Source organism: Hyperolius riggenbachi, chromosome 6 (genome assembly GCF_040937935.1).
Source record: "Hyperolius riggenbachi isolate aHypRig1 chromosome 6, aHypRig1.pri, whole genome shotgun sequence".
NCBI lineage: Eukaryota > Metazoa > Chordata > Amphibia > Anura > Hyperoliidae > Hyperolius > Hyperolius riggenbachi.
In genome coordinates this window covers 265,139,769-265,160,865 of record NC_090651.1, presented here as the reverse complement: position 1 = coordinate 265,160,865, position 21,097 = coordinate 265,139,769, and the positions used below count along the sequence as shown (strand labels likewise).

The window sequence follows — 21,097 nt, the reverse complement described above, 5'->3', positions numbered from 1 at the left end:
AGCTAACGAGCTGGTCTACCCATTGCTATCATCATTGTCTAGCGAAGGTAACCTTAGGTAAAACCAAGATTCACATGGAGGGATTGCCAGATCAGTATTCAGAATTTGCGGACGTGTTTTGTCCCAAATTGGCAGATAAACTTCCTCCACACCGTCCTTCAGATTGCCCCATTGATCTCAGGTCTGGTTGTATGCCCCCTAGAGGTCATCTCTATAATTTATCTGGGCCAGAAAAATTAGCCATGCAAGAATACATCCGAGAAAAATTAGCTAAGGGCTTTATTCGTCCTTCTCGGTCCCCAGCAGGGGCAGGTTTCTTTTTTGTGAAAAAGAAGGATGGAGGCCTCCGCCCATGCATTGATTATCGGGGCTTAAATAAAATTACAGTAAAAAATCTTTACCCTCTGCCCTTGATAGACAATTTGTTTACTCAGGTCACCAATGCTAAGATTTTCTCGAAGCTGGATTTGAGGGGTGCATACGAGCTTGTGCGTATCAGTGACGGTGATGAATGGAAGACGGCCTTTAACACACCCGAGAAGCATTATGAGTACCTGGTGATGCCCTTCGGGTTGTGTAACGCGCCGGCCGTCTTCCAGGAGCTGATTAACGAGGTCTTCAGAGAGGTATTGGGCAAACTCGTCTTGGTGTACTTGGACGACATACTAATTTTCTCATCCAACCTCTCGGAACACAGGAAACATGTTAAGTTTGTGTTACGAAAGTTAAGACAAAATATGCTGTACGCTAAATTGGAGAAGTGCATTTTAGAAGTGACCTCTGTCACCTTTCTGGGGTACATAATTTCGACCTCTGGCCTCTCTATAGACCCTGGAAAAGTCTCAGCTGTCTTGGAGTGGCCTCAGCCTGTGGGACTGAAGGCTCTCCAGAGATTCCTGGGGTTCGCCAACTACTACAGGAGGTTCATAAAGGGGTACTCCACGGTGATTTCGCCTCTCACCAGTCTCACCAAGAAAGGGGCAGATACTCACCACTGGTCCCATGAGGCCCATGCTGCTTTCTCCACTCTGAAGAAACTGTTCTGTTCTGCACTCATACTGAGACATGTTGACGTCACCTTTCCCTTTATCGTGGAGGTAGATGCCTCAGAGGTAGGGGCTGTGCTGTCTCAGCGTTCTGGTTTACAGGGAAAACTGCATCCTTGTGCCTATTTCTCCCGTAGGTTTTCACCCGCAGAGAAAAACTATGATATAGGCAATAGGGAACTTCTAGCCATCAAATTGGCCTTTGAGGAATGGCGACATTGGCTAGAAGGAGCAGAACATACCATTAATGTTTACACTGACCACAAACATTTGGAGTACATTGAGGGCGCTAAGAGACTTAGCCCCCGACTGGCCCGGTGGTCTTTTTTTTTTTCAAGATTCAGATTTGTAATCACATATACCCCTGGTAGTAAGAACATCAAGGCTGATGCCTTATCCAGGTGTTTTGAGCCTGAGACAGCACAGCCCTCGGACCCAGAGACCATTGTCCCTCAGAAAATGGTTCTGGCAGCCACTGAGATCTGGAAAGACTGGACGGTCACGTTGGGTCCGTTCCAACAAGATGTACCAGAAGGGAAGCCTGAGGGGGTCATGTTTGTACCATTTCCTTTTCGCCTACAAATATTGCAGCTGTTCCATTCCCACAAGAATGCTGGGCATCCTGGGGCCACCAGAACTCAGGATCTCATTGCGAGATGTGCTTGGTGGCCGTCATGGGCAACAGACTGCAAGGAGTATGTGAGAGAATGTGCAGTGTGTGCTAGGAGCAAACCCTCCCGTCAGGCACCTGTTGGAACGTTACAGCCTTTGCCGGTTCCGAGTGAACCGTGGACCCATTTGTCCATGGATTTTGTGGGCGAGCTCCCCGGGTCTGAGGGCATGACGGCCATTTGGGTGGTAGTCGATCTATTCAGTAAGATGGCCCATTTTGTCCCCCTGAAAGGACTCCCCTCGGCCCAGGAATTCGCCAATCTCTTCATCCAGCATATTTTCCGCCTACATGGCATTCCGTAAAATATAGTGTCAGATCGGGGAGTCCAATTTGTTTCCAAGTTTTGGAGGGCATTCTGCCATCAGTTAGACATGGAGCTTTCTTTTTCATCAGGCTACCACCCACAGACCAATGGCCAGACCGAAAGAACCAATCAGTCCCTGGAACAGTTTCTGAGGTGTTATGTGGCCGATGCACAGGCCGACTAGGTCAAATTCTTGCCGTTTGCAGAATTTGCACACAACAATCTGAAGAGTTCTTCCTCAGGATTTTCCCCATTTCAGGTGGTGACAGGAAGGTTACCTAAGTTCACCCCATTGCCAGTGGCTTCTACTCCATTTCCAGCCCTGGAGAATTGGCAGAGGTGTTTGAAGCAGATTTGGGGAATGGTTAAACAAAATCTGAGGAAGGCCTTTCAGAACCAGAAGAAACAGGCTGACAAGAAACGTTCCATAGAATGGGAGTTTCTTCCAGGAGACTTGGTCTGGATGTCCACACGACATTTGGCCTTGGCCTTAAAGGGATACTGTAGGGGGTCGGGGGAAAATGAGTTGAACTCACCCGGGGCTTCTAACGGTCCCCCGCAGACATCCTGTGCCCGCGCAGCGACTCAGCGATGCTCCGGCCCTGCCTCCGGTTCTCTTCTGGAATTTCTGACTTTAAAGTCTGAAAACCACTGCGCCTGCGTTGCCATGTCCTCAATCCCGCTGATGTCACCAGGAGCATACTGCGCAGACACAGACCATACTGGACCTGCGCAGTATGCTCCTGGTGACATCAGCGGGATCGAGGACACGGCAACGCAGGCGCAGTGGTTTTCAGACTTTAAAATCTGAAATTCCAGAAGTGAACCGGAGGCGGGGCCGGAGCATCGGTGAGTGGCTGCGCGGGCACAGGATGTCTGCGGGGGACCATTAGAAGCCCCGGGTAAGTTCAACTAGTTTTCCCCTGACCCCCCTACAGTGTCCCTTTAAGGCAACTGTCGCCCAAGTTAGGTCCCAGATTTGAGGGTCCTTTTCCAGTGACCAAGAAAATCGAAAATGTCACTTATGCCATTGATCTCCCTACCAGCATGCGAGGTGTGAGATCATTTCATGTGTCCTTGCTCAAGCCGGCAGTGCAGTGCCCTCTCTGTGTTGATTGATGACCAACCTGAGTATGAAATTGAGAAGATTCTGGACTCACGGCTTGTGCAGAACTCCGTGTAGTATTTGGTTCACTGGAAGGGATATAGCATAGAGGAGAGAACTTGGGTGCCAGACTGTCGTATGCACGCAGAGGAATTAAAGAAGGAATTCCATAACTTGCATCCTGGAAAGCCTGGTGGGAAGTGTCCGGAGTCCACTCCTCGGGGGGGGGGGGGGGGGAGAGGGTACTGTGAGAGAATGCGGAAAAGCCGCCGCGTGTGCTGATAGCAAGGCGGCTGATTCCGCGTCTGGTGCGGCGGTTTGCATGCAGAAGCGTGCGTCTGATAATCTGAAAGAACGCGGAAAAGCCGCTGCATGTATGGACAGCAAGGCGGCTGGTTCCTCTTCCAGCGCGGCGGGTTGCACGCAGCAGCATGCATCTGGTGTGGCTGAGTCTGTTAGTGCACATAGGTTCAGGAATACGCGCGCGCGCTGAGAGGCAGAACTTTTATGATGGCCAAGGAGGGATCAGCTGACCAGGCTGGTCAGCTGACCTCAGAGCTGGTAACCATTGGTTCATCACTTAGGGGTGGCGCCAGAGAGCGCTGCTCTATATATAGTTACTGCTGGCCACTCACAAGTTGTCTGCCGTTGCGAACACTACATGGAAGCACTCAGACCTTAGTCAGATCCAACAGTGTGTTTGAACCAGGAGGACCTGGGAATTCACACTGAGCCAGATTACTACTATTGTTATCATTCTGTTATACTTCAGACTAGTTCCAGGGTGTAGAGACCACGGACCTCACACCCAAGACTAGGGAACTTGTGTTATCATTCTGTTATACTTCAGACTAGTTCCAGGGTGTAGAGACCACGGACCTCACACCCAAGACTAGGGAACTTGTGTTATCATTCTGTTATACATCAGACTAGTTCCAGGGTGTAGAGACCAAGGACCTCACAGCCAAGACTAGGCATTGTTTGATATTTGTTAAGTGTTGTACCGTGTTAGCCATGAGTAAAAGCAAGAAGTTTTGAATCAGGATGATACCATTTATTGGCTAACTTAGAGATGGATAAGCAGTGAGCTTTCGACTTATAAAAAGCCTTCGTCGGACTGGTTCCTGACCAAAACTGAAAAACACAGCTTATATACACTGACATAAGGAGGAGAAACATTCTTTAGCAAACATGTAATTAGATGCCTTAACTGTTACTGAGGAGGCTTTCCCAGGCATTTATGACCTATTGCTTTCCTGACTATTCCTCTGCTCTCTGATTCGGTACCACGCACATCTGATATTCCGTTGCCAACCCCTGCCTGTCTTGGATCCCGAATCAGCTTTCTGTCTTTGTACTTTGTCTGTCCGTGTGTTGCCGAGGTTTCTGTACTCTCTAAGAACAGTATTGCCCATACTGCCTAAAATCACCTGCTCTGCAGGTGCGTTACTCAAAGTCATACTGATACACCAAACACTCACGATTACATACAGGTGTCCAGAGGTTAGTACTATATCTGTATTATTGGTGATTATGCAGATCATCCATAATAAGGTATACATCTGCATTCTTGGTGATACTGCAGATAACCAATAATCAGATTCTCTCTGCGTGCTGACACCGATCGTTACATTGACTTATGCAAATTAATTAATATGGTAAGTTAGGAGAAAAAATAGTGATGGCTATGCACATTTATATTTTATTGCAGTCTTCAGTTTAAATCCCAAAATAATCTAACAGATAACTGATTTATAGAGATAGTTTGATGTAATTAGAAGATCTAAATGTTATGGCTCTTCTGTTCAAAAAGAAAAAAGAAATGATTGCAAGTAATCAAACATTCTCAAGTTGTCAACTAGATTTTGCATAGATGTGAATGCTTTATAGAATTGAAAGTGCCATCAAGTGTTTGTAATTGAAATGTGTGTTGCATGCTATCATTAAAGTCCCCACTAATGGTTTTCAGGGAAGAATCAACCAATTGATCATATAAATGCAATCAAATTGGCAGAAAAGAAACCTTGCTGATGTCTCTAATCAACTATAAATAATTTTAATAGTGATTGTTCTACGACAATTTTGATCAGAAAAACAGTTTTTATAATCGGTTGTGAGGAATAGGATTGTTTCTTTGATGGTGAAATAATCAACAAAATACAACATTTTCATTACATTACATTGCATTTATCTGATCTTCGGGCGATTCAACACTGGAGCTTTGACTGCAACTCAGCATAACCAGATAGGTGTTCTAGAGCTTTTGGGAATGTATATGAACACGCTGATACATTTTTACATAGAGTGTTGGAGAGTTAATAGTCCAATTTAAGGACAGTATTTCAAAACAGTATATTTTTTTATACTAAATTCCCATTAAAAGCAACACAAGGAGAAAAAATCTAGGGCCAATCTGCTCAATGAATTATGCTGCACTTGAAAAAATAAAATGTAGAGTTAAATGGGACCTGGAAGTTTACAATAGCAAACTTTCAAGACAGCTCAGCTAGCTGTCAGGCATGGTATGAACCATCAAGTTCAATCCAATCTGATTGAGATTTGATGGAGTGACATGACTATTAGAGATTCTTTTTATATTTTTTATTCACAGCAGTATTCTGCATCTCTGTCAGGGTCAGCACTTCAAATAAAGCAAAAAGGGGAATGGCCCCAGGGCTTCTACCACTGCCAGGCCAGACTCCCCAGGCAGGAATGGCCCCAACTGCTCCCAAGTCCCCTGTTTGATGTGTGGCTGCATTGTAATAACTCACCTCTCTCAGCGCACTGCCATTTGTGCTCCATGTGCCGCATTGAGAAGAGGTGGGCAGCAGAGCTGAAGACAGAGCATGGACGGACATCATGCAGGGGCCCTGGGGAGCAGTTGGGGAGGGGTCACCCAGAGGGGGTTTCTGCAGCCAGCTTGGGGGCAGCTTAATTGGCACTGATCTCTGTTCCGGTGGAACTGCCACTGACAACCCCTTTAAAAACCTGCTGCAACCAAAACACTACCCAAATATTGGGAAACATGGTTTTAAAATGCATAGCCAGGTAAGCACCTACCCTTAGTTGCCACTACAAACTTTCACAGTAAAAATACTGGGGTTTAAATGAACTTGCTGCAAGTGGAAGTATGGGTGTAAAGGTGGGTGGGGGTACAGATGTCATGTTAAACATATAACAACATCATAGACGTATGCATTTCATGTTTCCATGTTTCAATGTTTCCACCTTTGAAATATTTTGCCATAGGATACTTCAGTTACTGTATACACAAGCTATTTTCAAAAATGTGTGTACAAAAAACTATCAATATCTGCCCCTTAAGCATTAACTTCTATTGGAAGTAATTAATGTCACCGTTGCATTTGCACTTTTATGGAAGTTAAAGTAAGTTTTTAAACCCATCACTAATTTATGACTTGCTCAGTGTACAGAGTGATGCTGATTATTATCACATGGTGGCTGGATAGTGTAATGGTTAAGGGCTCTGCCTCTGACACAGGCAACTTGGGTTTGAATCTTGGCTCTGCCTGTTCAGTAAGCCAGCACCTTTTTCAGTAGGAGACCTTGGGCAAGTCTCCCTAACACTGCTACTGCCTATAGAGCACATCCTAGTGGCTGCAACTCTGGCGCTTTGAGAAAAGTGTGATATAAATGTTTTATGTTTGTTTGTTTTTATTAACTAGGAAGAGCCAAATAGTCATCCTCTTAGATAAACATTTGTACAACCTTGGTTTGTTTTTCTGAGTTTTACAACCATGCACTTGAACAATGTCTGCTTGCCTTTTTCTTTTTTTTAGTTTTCACTAATCATATACAAAAGGTGCACAGACAGTATAAGCATTTGATCCTGCTGTCATATTTTAAATATTTCTTAACTCCCACTTTCACAGCATGTTTATTCTGTATATCAATGCAAAAATCAAATTAACTAAAGCTGTTAGTAGTTGTGCAAGCTGCTGAAAGGACAGCTTTATAACCATCCCAGCAGATGCAATGCTCCACCCGGACTAGGGCAAGTAGCACACAAATAATATCCTCCCTTATGTAGTATTGATAAGAACCAAAAGAGGAACCTTAATGCCATACAGAAGAATGTAATAAACGTTTTGAGGATACTCATTTACCTTGATTATGCAGTTTTTGTGACACAAACAATGCTAATATCTGTTTATTGTTGTATATTGGTATGTATCACTGACCGATCATTAATGCTTAGCCCAGGGTATGATCTTATGCAGTCTTCTCTCCCAGAGCACTCTGGGAGATGATGTGATGTTCTTGCCTACTTTACAGTGAAAAAAACATCCCACAGTGATTCCCCTTGCCAGCAGTAAAGATGTTGGATTATCAAATAAATTTAAGAAAAATGTAAATCAGGATGTGGTAAGAATTCCTAGTGGACAAATATTGACAAAATAATTTATATGTGAAAATCGTAAAAAAAAAAAAAAAATCAAAAAATAAAAAAAGCTATTTTATTCATTAAGTTATATACAGTAACATTCCTCTTTAGGGGGGTGGGGGGGGGGGGACAGTTCCTGCTATGAGTTGCTCAAAAAAATATGAAGTACTTTTCCTGCAGCACACTCTGAAGAAGGTTGCACTGAAATACTGCATGAAAGAATAAAGCCTGAACATTTAATAAAGTAAAAGGTTGTCATCTATGGTACATAAGTTAAAAACTAGAGCTAAAAACTACCAAACTCCAGGTATACAATGTAGTTCAGATCCTAGTTTCTGTTCTGAGCAAAGTCTGAACAGGCTGAAATTACCAACTACTGTACAGCACGTGAAATAGAAAGGAAATATATATGGAAAAAAAAATAGTTAATACAGTTTATATACATTTTCCCTACTGTAGCGGTGAAGCTCTAATTATAATTGCAAAGTTAACAGAAGTAGTCTAAGTATGGGGTGCCTGAATTCCCGGATAGATAATTAGTTTCCAAGGAGGAGAGAAGTTTAAAGTGGCAGATTATTCAGGAGTGTATTAATAGCTCCATTTTAACATTCAGTGTTATAGTAATTAAGGCTAACAAGAAACTGGTGGAAAATATATTAAAGGGACAAAAGAGCAAAATGTACTTAGTGCTTATTTGAGGTAGTGCATAACGTCAGTGTGAGTTTACGTGTCACTGGTAGATGGAAACAGGATGAGGCACTAGTGTATAGCAGGAGCTGATAATTCAGCAGGTACAGGGAGCCTGGAGCATGCTGTAATATAGATGTAATATACCATTTAATAACAGTACTATTGTACTATCTGCCTCTAAAGAAGAAAGCCTAGCTTACGAATCAGCTGTCAGGCTTTCTGCCACCCCCACTGACTGCACCACTGTATCTACCCAATTCAGTAGCTATTCGGAAGGCAGGGCGTTTTTATCCCCATATGTTTGACTCCTGGGCTCTTGGCATTTTCCCATGAAAATAAGAAAAGGAGTACCATTTTTGACTCACCACATGGGGGCTACTGTGGCATAGTCGGTGAGCATGAACACATTTACTAATGAAACCTGCACACATTTAATTGGCTGGGGGAATAGCAGGGACACCTAAGAACATTACAGTGGCTGGAGAACACTGAACTAGCACCTGGGAACCAGGAGACTAATGCAAGGTTCCTTATATGTGTCTGGTGTTTTTTTGAGGAGGAGCAAACTATGGAGAAGTCCCGATTGCCTCTAGGTTACTATTGAAAGCTGTGGTGCTGTCTGTGAGCCAGGGCAGATACCAAACAAGGTGAGTGTGTTATCTAGCTGACTTTGCTTGCACAGGGTGGAAGTTGCAGATCTCCAAAGAAACCACAGAGGATTCTAGACACAAGGTGATGGACCCCTGTTTTGTATGAAAACAGCCAGCACTATGATGTGCTACATTTGCTTTTATTTTCCATGAATGGAAGATTGATCTATACTGCGTGGATCATGTACTATCATATACTGTGCAGATCTAAGTTATCCAAAATTACAACAGCACCTTCATAGATGTGCATGACGTGGCACTGAGGACTGCAGTCACAGTCTTTTTCTGGAATGCCTTTCTAGAGGAGAGTGGCTGGAGTACTTAGTAGGGATGGTCGGAAATGCCGATTCTGCAGAAATTTCCGCCAGTGCCCATTACCAATTTTTGTTGTCTTTTTTTGGCATTCTGTGATTGGCCAAATACTTCAGAGTATACTCGACATTCTCTGATTGGTCCAATGCTTCAAAGTTCTGTGATTGGGATAAAATTACCAAATTGCAGTAAAGCGATTTCCATTTTCCGAATTACCGATTGGAGATTTCAATTCCGTGAAATCCAAATGAGCATCCCCATGTAAGAAACGAGGCAGCTGCGGTGAACAGCACCGCCGCCGCAGCTGCCTCCATGCGGCCATCCGTCCGTTCGGCGTCCAGGACGCTGAGGACGGAACGCTCTCCTGTGCAGGGGGCTGCCATAGCGCGCGGGCGCACGCACAGATGGGACCTTTATGCGGGGAGGAAGCCCGTCAGCTGACCTGCTGGTCGGCTGACGTCAGAGGAGACCCACGGCGCCCAGGATTGGCTGATGAGAGGGGGGCGTGCCAGTGGGGTCTCCTCTGCTTCATAAGCCTCCGGGCTGCATTGCTACTTTGTCTGTTGTCGTGAATACTTGCGTGTTAGCGCGCAGACCTTGGGCTAGTGCCCTGGTGTTGATGCTAAGGATTTCACACCTAGTCTAGGATATTGCTGATTTGTTATTGTTCATTGTAGACTAGTTCTCGGGTGTTGATGCCACGGATTTCACACCCAGACTAGGATATTACTACTGTATTGGTCTCCTGTGTATAACTCTTAGCTATTCTCTCTGACTCTGATTCTGCCTTCTGATCCTGTACTTTCGCCTATCTGCCTACCCGTTGCTGAACCCCTGCCTGATTACCGTTTACTCTTTTGTCTCACGATTCTGTACCGATACGCACCTTCCTGTTGCTGAACCTCTGCCTGATTACCGTTTACTCTCTTGTCTCACGATTCTGTACTGATACTTACCTCTCTGTTGCCGAACCTTGCCTGTCTGACCATTCTACTCGCCAGTGGGCGCTCGCCACTGGTGAAGTGTTAACTACACCAGCTCTGCTGGTTAGAAGCTCTGCTAGGCCATAGTTTAGCCCTAATTACCTACTAAGTAGGTACCTGTCGTTTTAGTATCTGTGTCTTGTAGGCTGCAGTAGAGTCTAAATCACCCACTCCTCGGTAGATTCAACCTCTTCAGTATTGTTCCTCCAGCTGGCTGGAGGTTGTACGTTAGTACACCCTCAGTGTACTGTTTAGACCTCACCAGCCCCTCTGGTGGGGCCTCATTAAAAGCATTGAGTTACTGTTGCACCAAACACTAAACACGCTATAGGTGTCCAGAGGTTAGCCATACTTGTATTATTGGTGAATCTGCAGATCACTAATGATCAGGTGTACATCTGTATCACTGGTGATACTGCAGATCACCAGTGATCAGATACTCTCTGTGTGCTGACACCAATCGTTACACCCTATTGTTTGTTGCAGTGCTGTTTCTGGCCTTTTTGGTGAGGCAGGTCTTTTTAACACACGCTCTTCCCTTACCTGGGCGTTACCATAGACATAATGTTTTCATGTCTATGGTCACTTAGCAGTGTAATTAAGGAGCCATCGATCGCTACGACTCAGAGGGGGAATAGTAATTGACACTGCCCATCATTTAAACAGCAGTAGGGTGAGCCGTCATTCAGTTCAGCCTGTGCCAAAGTGACTGGGTGGCGAAAATCCGTGTACTTTTTTTGTGCCCCAGGCAAAGCACATTTTTCCCTTTCCCAATCTTCTAAATAGGAAGATCTTAAACTACAAACATTTTTAATTTTGCAGCCACCTGAAACGGCGTATATTATTTCGGCGCTGGGCAGTTCGATGCAGGGCGAGCCGTATGATGGTTCTCCCTGCTGCCGATAAACTCCCCAATAACATTAAATACTATTCCCCCTCTGAGTTTTAGCAACTTGGAGGTAGATGTAATTTGTGGTCTGGCAAGCAGCCGGGGCCCCCGAATTACCATTATGCGGGGTGCATAGCATAGCATTGCTGCTATGACGGCGCCCAGCTTTGGCGCTCGGCACTCAGCGCCGGGCAATGAAATGAACTGATCCACCTAAAACAAAATTTTACAGTATATAGAGAAATGATAGTTTCCAAAAATACTCTATAAAAGATATACAGGTTATCACCAGGCCAGATGTACCTCACTGCCCGAAACTTCCTGAACCCAGATAGCAAACTTTTCCTATAATTGTTAGGAGGGATATGTATCCACATCATAAAAAAATGATAATCTTTATGGAAACTACAGTCTTGGTCTTTAAAGGTTTGAATACTGCACACTGTCCTGGAAATTAAGCAGTCATTAGAAACCAGATCTGAATCAATTACAGCTTAATTGGCATAGTAATAGCACTAAACCATATCATTGTTATGCTATTCAGGCCTCATTTGTTATGCAAACTTGCATAGGAAACTTGACAAGCAGCCTATTGGGCCAATCAAAGTGTGGGGATAATGTCCTTTAATGTCCTTTAAATCCTGCCTCAGGGCAGGACGAGTGGAGCTCTCATCATTGCCAATTAGCAGGCATAAGTTTGTAGTGCTCGCTATGCTACTCTTATAAGGAATGTTAACTGATAAGGCACGCTTTTTTATAGTGAATCAACCCCTATGTGTGCAAGCTAAATGACAAACTGCACAACATGTCTGCATTCAAATTGCATTTAAACAGTTGTTCAAAAGATTTATACACACATTCCAACCTGAATGATAGTTGGGCAGATTGATCCACCGATATGATCTGGCAAACAACCTGTTATCAGTTGGTCATCTGGTTGTTTGCCAGCTGTACACACGCGCCAATGTATCTTCCAACAGACAGTTGGAAGTTTGGAAGATACTGTAGTTTGGAAGATAGTTGGACAGATTGTTGGTACGTGTTTTGAGCCTTAAGCATAGTCTGCTAGGAGTAGCTCTTTGGTGTTCCCTCCTGCAGGAGTCATTCTAGGTATTTTCCTGGTTTGTCTTTACCTAAAAATAACACTGGCATGGCACATGCACTTTGCTAGAAATACTGGTAGGTTGTAGGATTGCATTTGCTATAATAATTGTGATTTAGACATCTGTTGCTAGTTGCTACTGCTGTTGTTTTGCTGGTCCTAAAAGGGAGAAGATCAAATGACAAGGGACATTTGAAAGAAGAGTTGGAAAACCCCCAGTGCTGGAAAAGACATTATTAGCACTCTGATCTCCCCCCCACATCCCCAAAACATACTGGTAAGTGAATTGGTTTACCTTCAAATTTGACTTAAAGGATACCACAACTGACATGTGGCATAATGAGATAGACATGGGTATGTACAGTGCCTAGCACACAAATAACTATGCTGTGTTCCTTTTTTTCTTTCTCTGCCTGAAAGAGGTAAATATCAGGTATGTAAGTGGCTGACTCAGTCCTGACTCAGACAGGAAGTGACTACAGTGTGACCCTCACTGATAAGAAATTCCAACTATAAAACACTTTCCTAGAAGAAAATGGCTTCTGAGAGCAAGAAAGAGATAAAAAAGGGGGAAATCCTTATCAGTGAGGGTCACACTGTAGTCACTTCCTGTCTGAGTCAGGACTGAGTCAGCCACTTACATACCTGATATTTACCTCTTTCAGGCAGAGAAAGAAAAAAAGGAACACAGCATAGTTATTTGTGTGCTAGGCACTGTACATACCCATGTCTACCTCATCATGTCACATGTCACTTCGGGTATCCTTTAAGCTGGCCACTAACGGTCCAATTTCTAGCGAAAAATCGTTCAAGCGATCAGAAATTCTGATCGGATTGGTTGTAAATAATCTCCATTGGTGGACACAATCGATTATGAACGAGTGAAAAAAATGTCGCCCGAATGAATTTTCGTCGAACGAAAATTTGGATTTTCTTGGTGGTAGTGATAGATGGGAAGCAAAGATTGGTTAGTTGATGGTGTAGTGAATGATTTTTCATCCGATCAGAATTTCTGATCGCTCGAACGATTTTTCGCTAGAAATTGGACAGTTAGTGGCCACCTTTAGACTATGGTAGTGATATTAGACTGTGATGTAATGTTGGTAGGTAGGGATTAGATTATGAGAGCCTTGATGGCGAGTTGATGACATAAATATTTCAATGCATTATGGAAAAGATCAGTGCTATATAAAGTCACAATAACAGTAATAATCTGCTGAGTTATCTTAAAATTGGCATTATCCTTATTCCACAGTTGTTGTTTTAAATGATGGATAACACTGTGTTTATCAGTTCTGCTTCCACATTTCTACCAAAACTAAAAAAAGAAACAGACCAAATCTTTTCACTGCTCACAATGTTTATTATTGCCAAATTACATGATGTTATTGTGTACATCTTATGGAAATGATAGTGTATTTAAAGCACCTATATTTTTTAATTATTCTATTGCTTCTGGTGGGATTACATGATTGTGCAGATACACTAGCAATAAGAAAAGCAAATCAGTAAAGTGGCAACATTGTACCTATGTAAACACTGAATTTATAGGACAAAACAATTAAACTGTCTTCATGTTGATACATAATTCCAAAAAAACATACACAAATGCATTTATAAAACATTTACACACATTGCTGATAAGTTGATCAACAACATTTGTTAGTGGTAAACCTAATAAATAAGTAAAATGAGTTAAAGTAAAATAAAAAAAGCACTTTTCAGGTACATCTCAATTAGAATGTGATAAAAAGTTAATTATATTGAGTAATTATGTTCAAAAAATGAAAACCATATATGATATAGATTCATTATCATTACACACAAAGTGATACATTTAAAAACTTTTATTTATTTTTCATGTCCTTGTGCTGCTTATGGCCTACAGCAGGCAGTAACAACCCGAAATTCAGCATCTCAGAAAATTAGAATATTGTGAAAAAGTGTAATGTTGTAGACTGTCTCTCCTTCCACTCAGCTACCATATATACTTAGCTATGAGTCAAGAAATGCAGGTCTGGTTCACTATGGATAAGTGCAGTGGCGTAGCTATGGAGCTATGGGCCCCGGTGCAAGTTTTACATTGAGCCCCCTAAAGCACTCTATACGTAACAATTGATACAGCGCAACAAAACTTGCCAAGGACAGCCACAGTATTAGAGATGCAAGAAGGGGATGGGAAACAGTTTGTTAATGATTACTGCTTTTCAAGGCATCTATAGAAGTGATCATTACCAGCACAGGAACAATAAACCGCTAATACTTTGTTTGAGGAAGGGCCCCTCTGGCCCAAGGGCCCCGATGCGGTTGCTACCTCTGCACTCCCTATTGCTACGCCACTGGATAAGTGCAGGGGTCAACATATCTGTGATTCAGACCTAAATTTCGAACTTATAGCCGGGATGGGAGGCTGGGGGGCATTCCTCTCTCTCTCTCTCACCCTTAGGAGAGGGGCGAGGTAATATGTTGGCTGCATTTGAGTGAGAAACTGGCTTTACTAAGGGGTGGGGGAGGGGGGAATTCAATAATCGCTGCACTTGGGGTCAAAAGGGGTACTGGCTGCAAATGGGGGACAAGGAGGAGTTAATAGCTGCAAAACGTTATGTAGTGCAGCTGATAACCCCTCCTGGTCTCCAAGTGCAGCCATTCATTTCTGGTCCCCAAATGCCCACATTATCTCCTTCTGTTCTATTGCCTCATCTACACGATACGATTCTTTGGGCGATTCTATTACGATTCTATTTACGATCCGATTAAATCTGACATGTCCGATTGAGATTCGATTCAATTTGATTTGCCATTTTTTTGCAATGGCAAATCGAATTGAATCAAATCGAATCCCGATCGGACATGTCGGATTTAATCGGATTGCAAATAGAATCGTAATTAAATCGCACAAAGAATTGTATCATGTAGATTGGGCTTAAAGGTACAGTCATTAACTTTCCCATATAGACATATTTATAACATTTTAAAAAAATCAAGCTTTAGCTTGTCAAATATTGGGCTTGACATATAGTACTGAGTGTGTACATGGACTTACAGTACTTTTCAATATGCCATAATCTCATATTAAATGTATTAAATATGATTTATTTTTTTTTGGTCTTAAGTAATTTTCTAATTTTCTGAGATGGCGATTTCTGATTTTTTATTTCCAGTAGGCCATAATTAGCAAAATAAAAAAAGAAATAAATACTTAAAATATATCACTCAGTGTGCAATGAATCTAAATAATATGTAAGTTCAACTTTTTAAATCAAAATATTTAAAATAAGTCAACTTGTTGATAATATTCTAATTTATTTAGATGCACATTTACATTCCATTTAAAGAAAACACATACATTAAATGTGTTTGTTAGTTAGTTAGTTTGTTAGTTTCAATGGTAAAAACAAAATACAAAAAAAAATACATTCTATTTTTTTTAAAAACTAACTATATGTAAAATTTTACCTGGAAACATTGCACAATTTTAATGTAATTATATACATTGTAAATCACCCCCATTTTACTGTCATCACACTGTACATGTCAACACAGAGCTGTAAATAACTCATTAATTCCTCCTATCTTTCTGCAGTCATATAATATATGAATAAGGCTGCCACTTCCCAAATTTTACATGCTTATTGATGCAGACACAAGGCTAACGTGTCAGGACATGCAAAACAGGTCTTTCAATTACATCAATGGAATATCAGTCTAGGCAGCAAGCGTATATACTCACCAGCAAGTGATGTATGTGTCCAGCTTGTAGGGTGCTCCATACTCGCTTACTGAAGAGTAAATAGCCTTGCTGTCTGGACTGATGTTCTATTTATGTAACTGAAAGACCTGTTTTGCCCTGAGTAAGGGACCTGCGTGTTCCAAAACATTGGCTTTGTGTCTGCATCAAAAATATGTATAATATGGGAAGTCTCAGCCCTTTTCATATATTCTATGGATTACAAAGGGGTTGCTATCAGTCACCCCAAACATTTGGCTTGAGCATGCCGATATTTGATTGGCATATACTAAGGTTGTGTGGGTAATGGCTAAAGTACTGCACATGCAGAATATCTATTCACATGTTATATGTAACTACAAGTTTTTTTTTTTAAATCTGTTTTAAACTAATCTTAATTAACAAATAAAATGTAGATATAAGGAAGCCTCATACTTTACAGTAAAGGAAAATTTGACAGGACGGAAACTCATTCAAATACTGTATCACTCAACTTGCTACAATATTCTAGGACATAAAAAATAAAATTGGAAAAAACTGGAGGAACCGGAGGAAGAGAAAAACAACTAATACCCAATCACATTTTCTTTTTATTTCATTCTAGAACCTGTCACCTAATGTCTAGGTGGTTGCTCTTTTCAGCCTTGACTTACCTCCAGTTATAATGCAGCAGTCACACTGCCTCTTTCTTATCATTTTCTAAGCAATATGATTGTGAGTGTGTACAATTCTTGTGTGTTTTTAAAATCCATAATTCAAACAAGGTCAACTGCTCCAGCAAGGAATAGCATTTGGGTAAATTACAGTAATTTAAAGCATTCAAGTGTGTATGTGTATGTGTGTGTGTGTGTGTGTGCGTGCGTGCGTGCGTGCGTGTGTGTGTGTGTATTTATGTGTCAGGTAATTATGGTAATATGTTTGTAATATTGTACCTTGAAAAGCTTCATATTAACAAATGACAAACATGTTAATATGAACAATTTTACATTTTGCAGGGGTTCTATACCTACCTCTTGTCACTTCAGGATAGTAGAGTAGGTGAAATAAGCAAATAACAGCTGTCTGCCACTCTGATTATAAAATTCTGTCAATTTAATAAGCTATAAACCAACAGTTTTGGATGTACCACTGGCTTACAAGGACATAAATAAATGGTTTGAATCTGCATTTGCATCTACCCTCTTGAAGTGCTTTTCACTCACAAGGAGGGAAATCTTCCAAATATATTTTATTTCAAATTCGGATTTAACATCTTAAACTAAAATTGAAGTACCTACTCTTAGGTACATAAAAGAACATTTGAAAGCATTCCCTGTACATAAAAAAGTTAAGATCCAATGTGGAGAGCAGTAAAGTTTAAAGTGTTGGAAGGATGGCATGCAGCATGGAGTTCCACAGCAAGGGGACATCTTTCAGACAAAGTAACCCACTCTGTTATGGTCCTTCCTTGGACCCGAGTGGGTACAGTTTGGCATCTTGCAAAACTGTGCTCACTCATCCTTACTTTGCAGTGCTTTTAAGTGTGCATGTAAAGGGGAAGAGAATTGTTTGGGCCTATTAAAAAAAAAAAACTCTGGTGATTGTAGTTGTCCACAATGTTTACAGAAAAACAAAGAAACATAACGTGAAGTTATTTAAGTGGAAGTATTTGCAGTCAGATAAAGTTAAAATATGAAGACTTGTTAATAGCATTAAAAAATATCACTAGCATATAAAACAAAATGGCTGAAAAACAGTATGCTTTAAGTATAGCCTAAAGCATGTTTTAGGGCCATACATTCAACATGTGTTTATCCAGAAATCTGTGACCTTCACAAATGGAGCACATGGCTGAAATAAGAACAAAGAGTAATCCAGTTAAGCAGTGCAGAGAAATTTTTCTCAGTGATCTAGTTGTCCACCAGTTGTGAAATAGTGTCCACCACCACCAGTAGCATGCCAACTTTGACAGGGCAAAGTGCCCAAACCTTGACACAACTGAAGTAGTAAAAATAAAGGTTTAATGTTATTATTAAAACTTTAAATGTTATCTGCTTGTCAATACTTATATAATTGTTCACCCCAAATAACCTCACTGCATGAACCTTATTTGCCTGTAGATTCATAAATTAAGTCTTATATTGATGATTAATATACTTAGGTATTTTAACTTATAATTATGTGATATTTGCTATAAAAAGACCTAAATCTAATACTGGAATCAGCATGCATTGCACTTTACAGTTAGAGCTCCAATGAGCATTACAGTTCAATCAGGACCCACAGTAGAAAATTAAAGAACGCAATTGACAGGTGTGCTAGATGCATCTGAGCTGCACTAAGTATTTTAACTTCTCTCTACGGGAATTTCAATAGACCATCCACCTGTTTTATTGCATAATATATTAGTGACATGTGGTGGTAAGAAAAGAAGGATATAGGTTTAAAGAGGAACCCAGGATTGAACTTCATCCCAAGAAGTAGGAAATACCCCCTTTCCCATGAGAAATCTTAACCTTTTCTTGAATAGATCATCAGGGACATCAGTATGGCTGATATTTTGGTAAAACCCTTCCCACAGTGTGATGTCATGACAATGATCCTAACAGTTTGTTGTCCGTGAACCTTGCTGCATTGTGGCAAATAACGTGGGAAATAATGTTTGTTTCCAACTGCCAAGCAAGCAGTATCTCCCTCTGTGCACCGAACTTTCAATAAATGAACATTCCACAGAGGTCACCTGATAGGACTAAAGATGTTGCCATCTGTGATACATTTTACAAGGGGCAAACGCTGAGTAAATCATTTATAAATGAATATTAAAAAAAACAATTGTATTCATTACATTATTTTCACTACAATTCCTCTTTAAAGATAGATGCAGATTAAGGTTGCTTTCATTGTAGCCATTTCTCAGCCCTAACATCCTAAAACTAAAGATGGCCATACACTCGTTAGATTAGCAGCAGATAGATCATCAGATAGATTTCTGATCTATCTGATGTGTTTAGGAAATTTTTTTACTAGGAACAGATTTCCAATAGATTTCAGTTTGAAATCTATTGAAAATCGATCTGATGGCATTTTTTTGCCATCAGATTTCCATTTGGGCCAATGCAAAATGATAAGCAATCTCAACAAATCGACCTAGATTTTCCAGCCTTCCAGATCGATTGAAATCGATCAAATTCGGCCACAAATCGATCGATTGGTCAATCGATTTGCAATCGACCAATCGATCGATCGATTTTGATCGATCAATCGGCCAAAAATCGGCTGAGTGTATGGGCCCCTTTAGTCCTTGTGGTGAAGAGTGCTCTGGTGCTAACTGTTCCTATCCAGTTACTTCTCCCACTGCAGAGCTGCTAGAACACAACAGAGTTATCCCTTAACCTTATGTGCTTACATGGTGAGGAGCATAATGTGTATGGAAAAAAACAAAGGATGGCAAACTTTACTGTGCCAAGTCTTCACAACAGAGTTCCAGAATACAGGTTAATAATGACATACAGCCTAAGATACTACAAATGCCTTCTTCTCAAATCTGAATTTTTTGAGCTTAGGGGTGTCTAGCTTTAAGAGAAGGAAAAAATAATGTTCTTTATCAAGAGGCAAGAAAGGCTCACAAAAGCTTATTAGTCTATACACATTCTGTAAGGTTTGTAAAAATCACCCTTTTTTTAATCACCCAAGGTTAGTTCTTGGAAGTTCAAGTATGGTCCGAGTTCCTCACTTATCTCCTCTGAGCTGGCAGAAGAAGAATCTGATCCACTCTCTAGTAGATTGACTATGCTGTGTTTGTGATTCCTAACTGCTAGCTGCAAGGGTGTGCAACCACTACTGTCCTCTATAGTCTGTTTGGCATTAGCACGGAGAAGAGTTTTTATGATGGCTGCATTTGCATTCAGCACTGCCACATGTAGTGGAGTCCAGCCAAATTTATTTTGAGCATCTACATTAGCCTTCTTCTCAATTAGTTTGATAGCACTGCAGAATGAGCCCCGCTGCACAGCAAGGTGCAGTGGTGTCCAGCCAGACATCTCAGTAACATTTGGATCAGCACCAAAATCCAAAAGAAGGGAAATAACGGAGTCTTCACTGTAACGTACGGCCAAATGGAGTGGAGTCCATTTCATATCTCCTTCAGCATCTAACTCTGCATCACTCTCCTTAAGTAAATTTACTATTTCATTGTGGCCCTTAAAAACTGCTAGGTGCAATGGTGTCCAGCTCTGTTTAGTTTGTATGTTGACCAGTGCACCATGCTTTATGAGGAGTTTACAGATCATGCTATGACCTTTCACCGCTGCCATGTGCAAAGGACTGTAATTGGTCTGATCAGTGGAGTTCACGTATGCTCCTTTTTGAATCAAATGCTGTATTACTCGGAAATAACCTCTATCTGCCGCAATGTGAAGAGGAGTCCTGAGGTTTTTCTGTTTTGCATCTAGGTTAGCCCCTTGGCTAACCAAAAGCTTAACAATTTTGTAATGACCAAAATAAGAAGCTATGTGAAGAGATGTTTTCCCATCTATTTCCTGACAGTTTGGGTTAGCCTGACGAGTGAAGAGGACGCGGGCAACATTCTCAAAGCCGTTTTGGGAAGCCAGGTGAAGTGGTGTCCAATTATCTCGTTCCTTTGCATCCACATGAGCACCATTGTCTAAAAGGAGACGTGCTATCCTGTCATCTCCACTCTGGGCTGCGAAATGCAGTGGTGACCATTTATCTTCATCTACAAGGTTCACATCGGCACCGTTTTCTATTAAACAAGCACATATGTCAGGTAGCTTTCTCTGCACTGCCAAGATGAGCGGAGTATATCCACTCACTGTACGGCTGTTCACATTAACATTCAGGATGAGAAAATGGTTCACTCTTTCAAGGCTTCCCTGAGCTACCGCAAGGTGAAGCAGGGTGAAGTTGTTTTCATCTACCCATGAGATGTTTTCACTGTTGTGTTCTAAAATGTTGTTAATGAAGAGCTCTATAAGAAAAGAAAAACAGTTTTAAGCTTAATAAAACTCTTTAATGCACACCAACTTTTCCCATTAAAGAGGTACTCTGTGCATTTTCTAACATTTATATAACTGATAAGAGAAAAATGTATACTCACCTTGGGGTCGATACACTCAACACCACTAATATTGCCATGTGCAGGTAGCGCACATCAATATTACCACTACTACTGCCAGCAGTGTACTGCAATTTATGCTATCAGCATGACCTGCT

The 21,097-nt window shown here is 41.4% G+C and overlaps 1 protein-coding gene across 1 annotated transcript in view; it reads right to left on the bottom strand.

Annotated features, from left to right (window-relative positions):
- Window positions 1-16,011: 16,011 nt before the first annotated feature.
- Window positions 16,012-21,097, bottom strand: part of ANKK1 (ankyrin repeat and kinase domain containing 1) — a 136,216-nt gene continuing 131,130 nt past the window's right edge. The window contains exon 8 of the mRNA XM_068240776.1: window positions 16,012-20,852. Coding sequence (XP_068096877.1) covers window positions 19,546-20,852 — 1,307 coding nt within the window. The 3' untranslated portion in view covers window positions 16,012-19,545. The remainder of the gene's footprint in view (window positions 20,853-21,097) is intronic.